Source organism: Lithobates pipiens, unplaced genomic scaffold (genome assembly GCF_037356315.1).
Source record: "Lithobates pipiens isolate NorthernLeopardFrog02 unplaced genomic scaffold, aLitPip1_a1.2 Scaffold_8, whole genome shotgun sequence".
Lineage (NCBI taxonomy): Eukaryota > Metazoa > Chordata > Amphibia > Anura > Ranidae > Lithobates > Lithobates pipiens.
Window position 1 is genome coordinate 648,844,655 of NW_027507903.1, and position 15,052 is coordinate 648,859,706.

The following is a 15,052-nucleotide window of genomic DNA, read 5'->3' on the forward strand; positions in this document are numbered from 1 at the left end:
GTATGGGGGGGGGGGGGGCATACAGCGTATGGGTACCCATATATACCCTCAGTTCAATTACCCACTCACTAAATATTAAAGTGCGGCTCTATGGCCAGAGTTAAAGTGGTTGAAAAGGCAGAAGGTCTTTTTTATCTTTATGCATTCTATGTACAGCAGCCCCCTTAATACTTACCTGAGGTCCCTCTCTGTCCAGCGATGTCCCCAAGTGTCTCAGCCATCCCAGATTCTTCTTCCTGATTGGCTGAGACACAGCAGCGGTGCCATTTGCTCCCACTGCTTTCAATCAAAGTCAGCTAGCCAATCAGAGGAGAGAGGGGACGAGGCCTGGCCAGGGCTCCGTGTCTGAATGGATACAGGGAACTGTGACTCGGCTCGGGTGCCGCCATAGCAAGCTGCTTGCTGTGGGAGCACTGAACTGGAGGGAGGAGCTAGGATCACAGAAGAGGGACCCGAGACGAGAAGGATCCAGGCTGCTCTGTGTAAAACCACTGCAACAGAGGAGGTAAGTATAACATGTTTATTATTTTTATAGAAAAAAAATAGACTTTACAATCACCTGATGAGCACGTGCTATATGGTTTTTGAAAATGAATATTCCTAAAACCATAGTTGGGTTTTAGGGCTAATTTTTCCAAACGATGGTTTCAGTGCCAGTCTAGCTGGAGTTCTCCTTGGCTGCGGGTGTCGCTGTCACTGCCAGCAAGTGGTAGAACGCAGTCTAGTTGGGTGTATTGAGTACCATCATTGTCTCGGAACCAGCCTAGTGGGAGTGTTTTCCTGCTGTGCATTCTGGGAGGTGGTATTTAAGGTTCTGCGATCACTTGCTTCATGGTTCCGGTCCAGAAGAGATTTTCTATCTGTTTGGTCCTGGTCCTCCTGAACAGCCCACATGGCCCATCTGGCATGGGGTGCAGATCCATGCAATTCCGAGCCTCGGGGCTGGATAGCCCGAGGCGAAGCAACTGCAGGGACAGGCCTGAATGGATATGAGGCCATAATGATTCAAAGGTGGTCCGGTGCCGTCTCATCTAGGGAGAGGCCCAGCAACTGGAGAAGCATCCAGGGGAGGACTCTTCGGGAGAAGACCATGCGCAAGGCTGGTTTCTCAGAAGGAGCCTGGAGGCTCAGCTGAAGGACACTTTGTGGATCTATATTCATACGGTATCGCCGGATTGGCTGAGAGATACTGGTACCGTATGATAGTTCTCTAAATTTCTCTACGTCCCTCAGTTACATCAAAGTCTGTGGCAGAGACTTTGCTTTACTTAACGCCCTACTGGCTGCTAGGCCTAGTGAGAGGAGGTCTATCCAGAGGTTGTGAGAATCCAGCTGTGAAACGGTTATTCTCTGGATTTTGCAGTTCCAAAAGTACCTGAACTTCTTTTCTAACCCTCTAAACTTTTATTAAGAAACTGTTGTTATCTTCTAAAATAAATAACCCAAAAGAGGATCCAGTGTCAGTTTCTGCATTTCTTTGGACTATCTACCACGGGAACCCCTTGACGGAGGCGAGGTCAAGAAGGTAAAGGTGAGCAAACAACACCATCTGTGTGTGTGTGTGTGTGTGTGTGTGTGTGTGTGTGTGTGTGTGTGTGTAAACACACAGATCACGGTTCTCTCAGGGGAGAGGAGACAGATCATGTGTTCATACTAAGTATGAACACCGATCTCTGTCCTCCCCTCGTCAGTCCCATCCCCCTACAGTTAGAACACACACAAGGAAACACATTTAACCCCTCGATCGCTATCCTAGTTTTAACCCCTTCTCTGTCAGTGACATTTATACAGTAGTCAGTGCATTTTTATAGCACTGATCGCTGTATAATTGTCATTGGTCCCAAAAATGTGTCTAATTTGTCCGCCGCCATTACTAGTAAAAAAATAACTAATAATAAAAATGCCATAAATATATTCTCTATTTTTAGATGCTATAACTTTTGCACAAACCAATCGATATACGCTTATTGCGATTTTCTTTACCAAAAATATGTAGAATACATATCGGCCTAAACTGAGGAAATTTTTTTTTTTTTTTTTTTTTTAATTGGGATATTTATTATAGCAAAAATGAAAAGATATTGTATTTTTTTTCAATACATATATAAAATGTTTACTACTTCTATATATATTTATTATGTACTTTGTTGTCTTTATATGTGGTCATATTGATGAATTTCAAACACATGTAAACAAAAAAATCTTTTTATAGCACCCCAATCTTCTAAAGAAGAAATGGTGGGGTCGAAATGTGAATCATCTTACCCCAGCGCTTAATTATTTTGTATCACTGTGTTTGGTTGTATTTGTGTTATTGTGTTCTTATCTACTTTATTCTTTGTAATACAGCTCATATTTTAATCTTTGCTGTCAATTTTTGAGATCTTGTCTTAATAATGCCATTTAATCCCAAATCACACGGTACAATTCTTCCACCTTTTTGCTGCCTTGAAAACCCCATTTGGGGGACAATTCCCTTTTTTCGATTTTGACACCCTTTTTGAACTCCTCTGGTCTAAAACACATTTCTCAGATAAGGTCAGTACCTGACCACTAAGGATAAATAAGGTTTAGACAGAACTCAGAAGTTTGGCCTCAACCCACGATGAAAGTGTGACCTGATCGCAGGTCATCTGCCCAATCAGCTACCGCCATAGAATTCTCTGCACTGTTGACCCAGTTTGGCTACATGGCCCTATTTGGTCATACCATTGTCCAAATGTGGTCACATTTGGTCAATGATGTCTCCAGCATCTCTGACCCTTTGTTATGAGCAGTTGTGGTGCAGGGAATTCCTTGGCTGATTTGGCTGGCGGCCTGCTATCAGGTGACAGTTTTCTATGTATTCAGGCCAAACTTTATCCCATCCTTGCCTACCACATGCATCATCTCAGCTACCTGACCTCTAAAGAATATAAGTTAGTCGTAACTGGCAACAAAAACTGACAAAGCCCACATCTCAGCATAGCAGCGTTTTTTAATGAAACAGCACAAAATATAAAAAGCTGCCACCAACACATCCAAAATTTAAATTTGTAACATTGTTCTTTTGTAAAGAAAACTACGACAAGGGAAATATATATTTAGGGCACCAGCATTGACCATTCTTAGGGTCTGTGTGGTCATCACTTGAGTCCAAGGGATGAGGGTTGAGTTGATGGGATCAGATCCTTCAGAACTCATTGACAGATGCATTTGGCTTTACTTATTTTCTGGAGTTAATTAGCTGCAACTTCACTGGCTGCATGAAAATTTTTACGCCAGAAGATCAGTATAACTGTGATGCCACGTACACACGATCGGAAATTCGACCAGAAAAAGACTGATGAGAGCTTTTGGTCGGAAAATACGACCGTGTGTATGCTCCAAATTCCCGCCAGCAAAAGATTGATAGCAGGTTCTCAATTATTTGGTCGGAATAAAGTTCCGATCGTAAATTCCGATCGTCTGTACCAATTCCGACGTGCAAAATTTCTACGAATGCTTGGAAACAATTTGACGCATGCTCGGAAGCATTGAGCTTCTTTTTCTCGGTTTGTCATAGTGTTATACATCACCAAGTTCTTGATGGTCGAAAGTTCTGCAAACTTTTGTGTGACCATGGGTGTGCAAGCCAAGCTTGAGTGGAATTCTGTTGGAAAAAAACATCCAAGATTTTTCCAACGTAAAATTAGGTAACTATCATTTTTACAAGGAAGCCTACGATGTGTTTCAGTGGGCTCTATTTGTATTTTTTTTTTTTGTAGCAAGAAGCATGAGAAGATCATCAGATGGAGATACAGTAGGTGGTGTTTCCTGAGCTTCAGCAGAACAATTTAGAGTAATCTCTTTTCACAGATGTACTTATGGTGCTGGGAACAGTAACCATTGGTAAGGCCAGTTCCATGTTTTAAATAGTTGCAATCTTCTCCTTTGAGATCCTGACTGGTACCATTATTGAACCTGCAGGAAAAAAGTGCCATTAGTGACCATGGTTGAAGTCCATACTCAACAGAATAAGAGCGGGTGATTCGTAAAATAGAACTTGAATAAAAATGTGGAATTGAGTGAAGGAGCTGCTGGTGACATTTTCAATGTGTAGACAAATGAAACAGATGACATGTCTGTGACTTGCTGTTTCTGGAGCAATTCCACCCAGTATCTTACCATGTTGTGTTATCGGAAGTCCTGTCCACCCAATCTTCAGGCTTCACCTCTCTGAGACCAATCCACCAGTCCTGATTATTCGAAAATGTATTCAGAAAATGCTTTAAAAAGATAAAAAAAAGTTTTTTTTTTATCATCATCTGTTTTAATATAATTGACATACCACAGTGCTGTACAGAGAACACAACGCCATTCAAAAATATTTACAATAAAGGATTTTTGGGGGATTTTTTCATAGTAGTAGACTTGTCAAACAGTCTGGTGTCTTTATTTATAGGTTATATCTTTTACCCCATACTTGTTCACACGATTGGGGGGGGGGGGCAGTATCTGTGGGGCTCCTTCTTATTTAAGGGAGCTTCCAGATTCCAATAAGCCTCCCACCCACAGGTGCCCACAATCACCGGCCAGGGTTGTGGGGATGAGGCTCTTGTCCTGATCAATATAGGGACAAGTTGCTCCAATGTCAAGGGCATGTGACCTGATATGGTCCGGGGGTGGAGGGCATGCTCATTCTTTTTTTTCCTGTCCAGTTAGGCTGCATGTTCTGCTTCGTAATTCATGACATTTCATTGCTAGCTTCTTAAATACCAAAGCAGAAAATAGACCCCTCCAAAGATCCTCCAAAATACATCCTGGTCCTGATTTAATGAGTGCTGTCTTTGTGTGTGACAACATCAGTGATGTTCCTGCTATAGAGGCCATCACTTCCAGGTCATACATGAGTCCCTCTATTCACCATAATGGTTCCTGGTACTCTTACCATCTCATCATCTCCATTAATTATAACCAGATCAGCCTTCATTTTCTTACAGTCTTCTTTGGCAGAATCCCATGGTTGTGTAATTGTAGACTTGTAGTAACAACTGAGGTTATAGAACTTCCAGTCTTTACCACACAACAGACCGGCAGTGCCTGAGAGAGGGATAGAGAGAGAGAGGATGATGAGACTTGTACTGAACTGTCACCTTATCCCAGGTGGACCAATTTATTAGGATTGTCAAAACCAAAAACAGCTATTGAAGTGGTCACACCTCAAATTAATGGGGGTCTTTTCCTACTGAAACAATCACCATATTCCGAACGCACACATCCCTGGAAATGGCTGTTTGATGTCAGCGGGTGCTGCAGTGACTATTGGCTGGAAAGTGAAGATATTTAAAGCAGAAAATATGTCACCAGCATGGATTCTCCAAACTGGTCCAAAGATTTATTCAGAAGTCACATAATCTTTACAAATGCAATTTTTTTCAGTGCCGCACAGGGCCCTTTCAGGGCTGGTGTCTGATGAAGAGACCTTGCTTACACTTGTGACATATGTTCTGCTTGTTTTCCTACTGAAAGGAACTGCTCAAACTATGCTCTGCATAAAGTACTAGTTCTGTTTCAAATTCCACTTTACTCATTGACATACCTCCGAGTCCTTAGACTCAGTCTGTCCAGACAGTATGGTTACCTGCTGACTTGGCACCATCCACAGACAGTTTAACACAGAGGTTAGACCACAAAATCCTATCCTTCTCATATTCCACATAACACAGAGGAACAAGGATTTCGGGACCCAGATCTGAACCTGCAACCTTTGCTGTGTCTCTTTTTACTGAGCTACCTGAGAAGCTGGACAGCTTCCTGGGCAATTCCTTGGACAATCTTGCCTTGTACCTTTTTTCTGGCAAACTATGAACTCTTTGCTCCTCCCATGAACTTCCTATTTAATCCATTCTTTTGTACTTCCTGTTTTGCCAGACTACTGTGCTCTCTCCAGCCAATATCTCACTCTGTTAACTCCTACCGCCATCCATATGTTCACTACCAATCATTACCAACCTTTGGCTTGTTCCTGAACTACGTTTCTGCTTGATCCCTACCTGCTATATCTGCTACTGGACTAGCTTGCTCACCTCCTGGTGAAACTCTCCTGAGGACCACAATCTGGTACTAGAACGCAATAAATTCCAACTCCACCATCAGGATCTCTGTTGAATACTGATTAGTGTTTAGAACCCCCACCCCGGATGAGCCCTCGTCATCTGCTCGGGTGTCCTGCTTGTATGCGTATCCAACTGATCAATGGGAGCCTCTCTATTGCTATAGCTGCTGGACTCTGAGCCTGACCCCTGATGGTGACAGCAGTTCTGTAATCATTAGAATTGTCTCAGAATATATTGTAATTGATAACAGTCAGCAGGATAGAAGGTTATCAGCTCACCAGCTTTCTAGCAGGATCATCAGGTCATTTCTTATTTGGAGCTGATCAAACAGATATAACATAACACTACAGTATATTTAACTTCTTCAGATCTGCGCTATAGCGGAATGACGGCTACAGCATGGATCTGCTTTGCCGGGAGGCCATTAATAGACGTCCTCCCCTTTGCAGTCTTGCCAGCCCCTTACCACATGATCAACTGTCAGCCAATGACAGCTAATCATGTGATGTAAACAGAAGATCGGTAATCATTTTTTTTTTCTGCTCACGCTGACCGCATTAGGAGAAAAAATGCAGATCACCGGCTTCTGTTTGAAGGGACATTGGTCCCTAGGAGGAAGAGGCAAAGCCGCCTTATATGTGCCCACCAGTACCGCCTGCCAGTGCCACCTGCCAGTGCCACAAATCAGTGCCCACAGTACATAAGTGCCAGCAATCAGTGCCACCTATCAGTGCCCACCAGTGGTGCCAATCAGTGCCACCTAGCAGTGCTGCCTATCACGGTCATCTACCAGTGCCGATCAGTGCCCATCACTGCCACCCAGTGCCTATCACTGACACCCATCAGTGCCCATCAGTGCCAGCTATCAGTGCCACCTATCAGTGCCCTTCAGTGCCACCTATAAATGCCCATCAGTGCCACCTATCAGTGCACACCAGTGCCACCTATCAATGCCGACCAGTGCCACCTCATCAGTACCCAACAGTGCCCCCTATTAGTGGCCATCAGTGCTGCCTTATCAGTGCCCATCAGTGTTGCCTTATCAGTGCCCATCAGTGTCGCCTTATCAGTGCCCATCAATGCAGCCTTTTCAGTGCCCATCAGTGCAGCCTATCAAAAATTTAATTTGGGTACATTGTTGTATGGCCGCGCAATTGTCATTCTTATGTCGCGTACACACGATCGGACATACCAACAATAAAATCCTGGATTTATTTCCAAAGGATGTTGGCTCAAACTTGTCTTGCATACACACGGTCACACAAATGTTGTTGAAAATTCCAAACGTCAAGAATGCGGTGACGTACAAGATGTATGACGAGCCGAGAAAAATTAAGTTTGATGGCCAGTGTGGCTCTTCTGCTTGATTCCAAGCATGTGTGGAATTTTGTGCTTCGGAATTGTGTACATACGATTGGAATTTCTGACAGCACATTTTGTTGTCTGAAAATTTGAGAACCAGCTCTTAAATATTTGTTGGAAATTTCAGACAAAAAATGTCCGATGGAGCCTACACACGGTCAGAATTTCCGACAACAAGCTTCCATCGCACATTTGTTGCCGGAAATTCCAATCATGTGTACGCGGCAACAGAGTGACAATGCTAAAAGCTGGAAATTGGTCTGGGCAGGAGGGGGGTTTAGGTGCCCAGTAAACAAGTGGTTAACAAACCAAAAGAGACCCAGTCAGAGAATTTTTTAGAATTTAAATATATTTTAAGGTCACCTTTCATATATATGGTTTTTGGAAAACAGCTTATTTTGCCCTGTGTCTCCACATATAATTATAATTGAGCTGCCATCAAATTGTGGTGCCCCTGTGGAGTACACAATTATACCTAAGAGCTCTAGCATTTATTTCTTAGGAATGATGGTGCCTCAAATCTCAAAATTTAGGTCAGTTGGTGTCACCTGAAATGTAGTGTCACAGCCCAACTTCTACCCACCATGCTTCCATCATTATACTGGAGAACTGAATCACTAGTCTTTAAAAACAATTAGGGATATGGGGTGGGTGCAAAGAAATTGGAGCTGTGATATTTCTGGTGTACCTGAGCCCCTCTATTCTCCTTAATGGTTCCTGGTACCTTTTCACCATCTCCATTAATGATCACAGTCTTCTTTGGCAGGGTTCCCATGGTTGTGTAATTGTAGACAAGAGATTTTAGAACTTCCAACTGCCACTTTTTACTTATCCAGCTTACACACGACCAGTTTTCTCATCCCCTTCAAATGACCCCTTTTTGGAAAACAGACATTCCAAAGTATTTAGAAAGAGGCATGGTGAGGTTTTTGAAGTTGTAACTTTTCCCATGATTCTTTGCAATATCAAGTTATTTTCTTGTTTTGTTTTTCACAAAATTGTCATATTATCAGGTTATTTCTCACACACAGCATATGCATACCACAAATTACACCCCAAAACACATTCTGCTACTCCTGAGTATGTCGATGCAACATGTGTGAGACTTTTACACAGACTGGCCACATACAGAGGCCCAACATGCAGGGAGCGCCAGCAGGCGTTCTAGGGGCATAAATTTCAAGGCTAATTTGACTATCTAATTACACTTTGAGGCACTGTAGTGGCATGGATGAGCCATGGATGTGGATGTCTGGGTGGGTATGGGCAGAGTATGGGCATAGTATTGACAGAGTATGAGCAGAGTATGGATGTAGCTGGAATGGGCACAGAGCAGTGCTGTGGGCACTACACATCCAGCCCACAGCGTTGCTGCAAACAATCTCTCTCCCTCTTCCCTCACACTGTACCGATCGGTACAGAGAGAGGAGAGAGGAACCGGACATGACGTTGATTTGTTGTTGGTGTGATAAGGTCATTTCTCACACACAGCATATGCATACCACAAATTACAGCCCAAAATACATTCTGCTATTCCTCCTGAGTATGGCGATACCACATGTGTGAGACTTTTACACAGCCTGGCCACATACAGAGGCCCAACATTCAGGGAGCGCCAGCAGGCGTTCTAGGGGCATAAATTTCAAGTCTAATTTGACTATCTAATTACACTTTGAAGCACTGTAGTAGCATGGATGCGAACTGACGTGGCATGGATAAGCCGTGGATGTGGATGGCTGGGTATGGCTGGGTGGGTATGGCTGAGTGTGGGTGGGATGGCTGGGTATGGCTTAGTAAAGTTAGGTATGGCTGAGTATGGATGGGTGGATGAATATTGCAGAGGATGGATGAGTATGGGCAGAGTATTGTCAGAGTATTGTTGTGGGTGGAATGGGCACTGAGCAGCGCTGTGGGCACTACACATCCAGCCCACAGCGCTGCTACAAATGATCTTGCCCCCTCTCCCTCACACTGTACAGATCGGTACAGAGTGGGGAGAGAGGAACCGGAAGTGACTCCGGTTTGTTATTGTGATCACTCTGTCATTTGATGGAGAGATCACGTGGTAAATGGCCGCTATCAGTGGCCATTTACCATTATCCATGATGCACCAGGTCTTCTGGACCCAGCGGTTATGGATATTTCCGAGTGCATGCCCCACGGGGCACGTGGGAGCAACATTCTTCGAGGACGTCCATGGACCCCCTCCCAGAATAAGCCGAGCACGCTGTAGCCGTCTCTATGGCCCGGTCGGCACGTGGTTAATGCACAATAAAATAATTGTGTAGAATAATACTTGGCTATGTGTTTTACTTCAAATGACAGTTTGGGAGTAGGCAGTTACATTTTATAAAATAAAATACAATGCAAAATTGACAAGGGACACCAACATAGTTGTATCTTTGATCTTAAAAACTACGGGATAATGGTGTTGTGGTTCAGTTTACCGTTTGCCAAAATATAATTCATGGTGGTATTGATCTCGGCCAGTTTATTGGTCATATTGAAATCTGCAGAAACAGGAAAACAAATATCATCTATAAAGAAAATCACCAAAATCATTGATCAGTCTATTAACTATACACATGGTTCTTTTATGTTAAAGAGGGGCTTTTTTTTTTTCTTTAAGCAGATCTTCACCACATCTGAGCACCAAAATCCAAAAACAGCATTTAGTTAATTTTTAATATTCAACGCAAACTCCCCCATCTATCCAAATCTCCATTATTTATTTTGTTGAGAAATCGTTTTGAAAAATACTCCCCCCTAGCATTTCTAGTGAGTAAGGGCAGATGATTAATTTAGCATTTACTTCTTGGAACCCATCTGCCCTTAGCTCCACATGCATGCAGAAGGGCGTGCTTAGCTAAGAAAACCCCTCCTTCTCTCCTCCCCTCTTGAAGACTCCAGGGATGGATGACATAATTGACCTTGGCAAAACCGCAAATAGTTTAAAACAAGTAGATACAAGTAAACATTTTCTCTAAACCCCAACAATATATAAATAAAATTGATATAAAGTGAATATTAAAAAAGGTGCAGCATCTTAAAAAAACAGAATATCCAGCTCATAAAAATGTACAAAAAGAAAAAATGCGCAAACCAAAAAAAAATTGTGAAAAAGGGAGAATTGAGTAGTGAAAAAAAACACAAAATTATTTTTGCAGTTAACTACGGCAATCAAATACTGTGATTAAATAAAAGGAATGTTCAAGTGATAAAATATCCCATATAGTATAGTCCACAAAATGCTGAAAAACGTAGCACACGAATACAAACGTCATAGGACATCAAAAAAATTATTTTTGTGGTGAATGAGTAGGGATATCATGTACTGTACCTCTTACTTTCAGTATTCATGCTAAGAGGGATGGTATTTTGGGGTCCTCCTCTTTTCCAGATTTTGATAAGCTTCTTATCTGAAAACCCCCACAACTCCCAGCCTGGGTGGTAGGGAAGAGACCCTTGTCCTCATTGGAAAGTATCCTCCCTGTGTTGGGAACATGGGGTCTGTTTAATGGGGAGGAGGGCACATGCTTGTGGTGAGAGGTAGGTTCCAGGGACAGTGGTGGAAAAAGGTAGTGCAGGTGGCGAGAGACAAGGAATGCAGGTGTGGAGACCAATGCTATGCATGCACAGTAATGAGATATACTGTAGGTCTCCATTCACACGGGTTCTCTTTGAAGCTCAATGAATATGGCGGGGAAATCTCGTGAGTATTCAGGAGTTTAAAACCAGTCCGGCACATGTGTAGGATCTTTCTGGCACACAAATAGGTTTGAAAAATGGTGGAGGTATATTGTGAATGCTTGTGAGTGTCTCTGCCCTACCACATATGTGTGAGATCTAGCCACAATATTCATCCACGGGTCAAAGAGGGCGGAAGCATCAAGATCAATGAAGCCACAATGTAGTACCCATGCATGGGGATCTATAAAGGGTGGGACACATTGTTCTGTCATTGGGCCATACTACTGCTGGAACATATCATTGTGTGATGTATGTAGGGATGGGCCGAACAACTCCCCCGGTTCGGTTCGCAGCAGAACATGTGAACAGGCAAAAAAGTCTATGGGACACGAACATGAAAAATCAAAAGTGCTCATTGTAAAGGCATATTTGGAAGCTATTGGCATAGAAAGTGTTTGGGGACCAGGGGACATGTATCAATGCAAAAAAAAGTGAAACAATAAAAATGAAATATTCCTTTAAATATCGTGCCCGGGGGGTCCCTTTAGTCTGACTGTAAAGTAGTGCATCTTTCCGATGTTTATTACAGTACTGCAGCAAAATGACATTTCTAAAGGAAAAAAATATAATTTAAAATTGCTTGCGGCTGTAATGTATTGTCAGATCCCAGCAATGTAGATAAAAAACATTGAGAAAAATGGCACGTGGCCCCATCCCACGCCAAAATGTGGAAAAGAAAAATCGCGTGGGGTTCCCCCCAAAATCCATACCAGGCCCTTCTGGTCTGATAATACATTTGTAAGATTTATACAATTGGTACAAATATAAGTATAGGTATAAGTGCTCTCCAAACGTATGGCATTGATATTAAAATGACCGCAGCACCAAGAAGGGAGTGAAGATGAAACACCCTACAATGATTGTGCGGTGAAGCCAGATTCATGAGCTTGGTCTGATGGACGTCAATTGTATAAATCTTATATATATATTATGAATAAATGAATTGATATTGATACTAATGGTATAGTAACGGTTGAAGAAGCAGACAAGAAGTCTGAGAAATGCGTAATTTTTTCACATATACATGCTGCCTTGTATATTGATTATCAACTATGGTCAACCATTAATGACCAAATGTTACTGTATCTCTATTTTTAACTTGAACATTTTGTAATAAATCGAAAATGTTATGAACCTTTCTGTGGTTGTGCTTACCTTAGTAACAGTAAAACATATCCGTTAAAATAAGGTGATGGGAGTGGTGCGCTCTCACCAATCTTTCTCTATATATTTACTAGGGATGTGGATGTGTTAATCTGTCCCTAGAAAGTTTCCAACAAACTGCATATATATACCCTGCCTAATCTCTCTCCACTATATCACTCTATATACAGCCGCCGTTGGAAGCAGCCTTATATAGTGTGGGGCGTGGACTTAGCCCCTGAGCCATGATTGGCCAAAAGCACCCTGCCTTTGGCCAATCATGGTTCTGACAGTACATCGCGCTGTGATAGGCCAAAGCATAAAGGTGAGGTGCATGCTTTGGTCAATCAGCAACCATCAATGCACTTGTGGTTCTGTTCTAAGAACAAACGAACACCTGATGTCCGAGTCGAACTTAAGTTCAACTCAAACATCGGGCCCATCCCTACAGATTGCGGGTAGGTGAAACATGCTAGGTGAGCGGGACCCCTGGAGGAAACAAGCTGAAGCCATTTCTTCATAGACCTTGTGACAGACCTAGCTGGGGCTGAGGCTCTTGGAGGGGACTGAACGCGAGCCTCTTGCCTTGTGATTATGAACCCCCGCATTTGGGGGAACGGTGCTCTTTGTGAGCTGTATGCCTGGGGACCCCTGAGGTGGTGTTACTTGGATTCAGGTCCGTACTCCCCCAAGACGCACAGACTCTGGATATGTAAATGCCATGTTAGCAATAGACTGAATCACACTATTGGGACACAAACTCTTAGATGCTAATATCATCACCTCCAGCCACCTTCTGTGTCTTGTCTAATGTAAATGAGTCTAGTTTGGCTTGACACAGATTCTAAAGAGTATTTCACCTATTGTTGTTTTGTTGTTTGTGCTAATTAACCTGCAATTGAATTGTTAGTGAGCTAGGAGCTGAAAAGTCTTATCCCTCAGCCAACTAGTGTGTTGATTTAGATAATTAGCTCATGCTAATTAGGTTAGGTTTTAGTCTTCTACTGTATTATAAATACTTGGCATTTTGGTTCTAATAAATGAGTCCATGTTGAGCAGCTAAGCTAGTGTTGTCTTGCTTTGTGCTTGTGAGCGGTTGGAATATCTGATCTCTATATTCAGACTTAGGAAGCGGTATACTGACGGAAGCACTCATTCGGAGTGTGGGATCGGTTCCGTCACAGACCTTAACTGGGCTGAGCATCAGTTGGGCAGCTTTCCACATCCTTCGTTAGTGCGACCAACAAATGTTTCACAAGTTTTGTTGGGCTGGGATGTCTGTCTGTCTATCAGCAAGCAAAAGATAAAATGGGGTGTGTACTGTAGATGTTTGTAGAGGCCAAATTACCCCTGTGAAGCCCCTAAATATAACAATCTGCCATGCCCTAATATTGGATGTTTTCAGAGTGTTACGGTATGTGATATTCACTATACAGGGAAATTAACCCAACACCACACTGTGAGCTATTGGCCTCTCCATACATCCAGCTCTATTGGACACATATGATATCTCAATGCTACGCCACTCTGAGGGCATTGCTTTATGATAAATGATATATAGAAGAAGAAAGAAATACTCACAGAATGTGAACAGAAGACTTGTGGAGAGAAATGTCATGAAGAACAGAAAGATTAGGTGGACCATCAGGAACTGAATAACCTGACCTAGAAATATTAAAGATAAAGAGCATTAAGCCTACACATATTAACTGGTATAGCAGTGTAAAAATGCTACAATAACATTATGCATGTATAAATCCCTGTGGTAGAAACTTAGAGAAATCTACCTTGCATGCTAAAATATTTTACCAAAATTTTTTCTCTGTGACAATGTGAAACAGCTATACATATATACATGCTAATAAACAGCAAGGAAATAAAATGTCTTTGTTGTTTGTGCATTCCGATACACCCTCTCTATAATCCTTACATCTTACAGGGGAATGTTTTCATATGGTTTTTATACATATATGCATTGCTATATGAATCCGTCTTATATCCAGACATTATTTTACAAACCGTATGAAACTCATGCAGAAGCATGGGTCCTAGAGTACTACATATAAAAGACATAAGTTCTTGTATATGGCTGCACCAAAAAAAAGGGGGTGTTTTTCCTGCATAGGTGCCCTATAGATTTTCATATCATCATAGTTTAGTATGGAATTCACAAATCAAGCTTAGATGCATGTGTATCTATATGTGCCGTATTGATTCACACATCATTTTAGTTTAGAATATAATTTACATATGGTGCTTGGATACACATGTGTCTATAATCATTTCTATACTACATTATTATTGAGGCTCATGTATGTCCTTGGATGCACATATTTACATTAAAGCTATCTGTTTATACATAACTATGAAGGACAGTACACATGTTCACACTGATACACTTCCAAATTGACTGAGTTTCCTTCTTTCCTAGAATAAATTCATTTTTAGAACCTATATTGAGGTGCTACACATGTTAGAATCGGCTTGAGATAGAGCAAGGATGTGCTCTCCATGTTGTCGTCTGGTTAGTTGCTTCTACTTTTAATTTTATGGGCTTTTAATCTTTTGATTTTTGTGGAAGTGCATATTTCATTGCCTGTAAGGGTTCTGGGGTTTCTTTTTCTTTCTTTTTTGTTCGGCTGTTTTCACTACCTACATTATACATATTGTTCACGTATACAATACCGATGTCCACCTTGATTCATGGTCTTTGGATATTT

The 15,052-nt window shown here is 42.0% G+C and overlaps 1 protein-coding gene across 1 annotated transcript in view; it reads right to left on the reverse strand.

Annotated features, from left to right (window-relative positions):
- Nucleotides 1–4,861: 4,861 nt before the first annotated feature.
- LOC143962461 (C-type lectin domain family 4 member A-like) overlaps nucleotides 4,862–15,052 on the reverse strand; it is a 38,511-nt gene continuing 28,320 nt past the window's right edge. The window contains exons 3-5 of the mRNA XM_077471731.1: nucleotides 13,914–13,997; nucleotides 9,887–9,949; nucleotides 4,862–5,061 (exon numbers count right to left, since the gene is read on the reverse strand). Coding sequence (XP_077327857.1) covers nucleotides 4,862–5,061; nucleotides 9,887–9,949; nucleotides 13,914–13,997 — 347 coding nt within the window. The remainder of the gene's footprint in view (nucleotides 5,062–9,886; nucleotides 9,950–13,913; nucleotides 13,998–15,052) is intronic.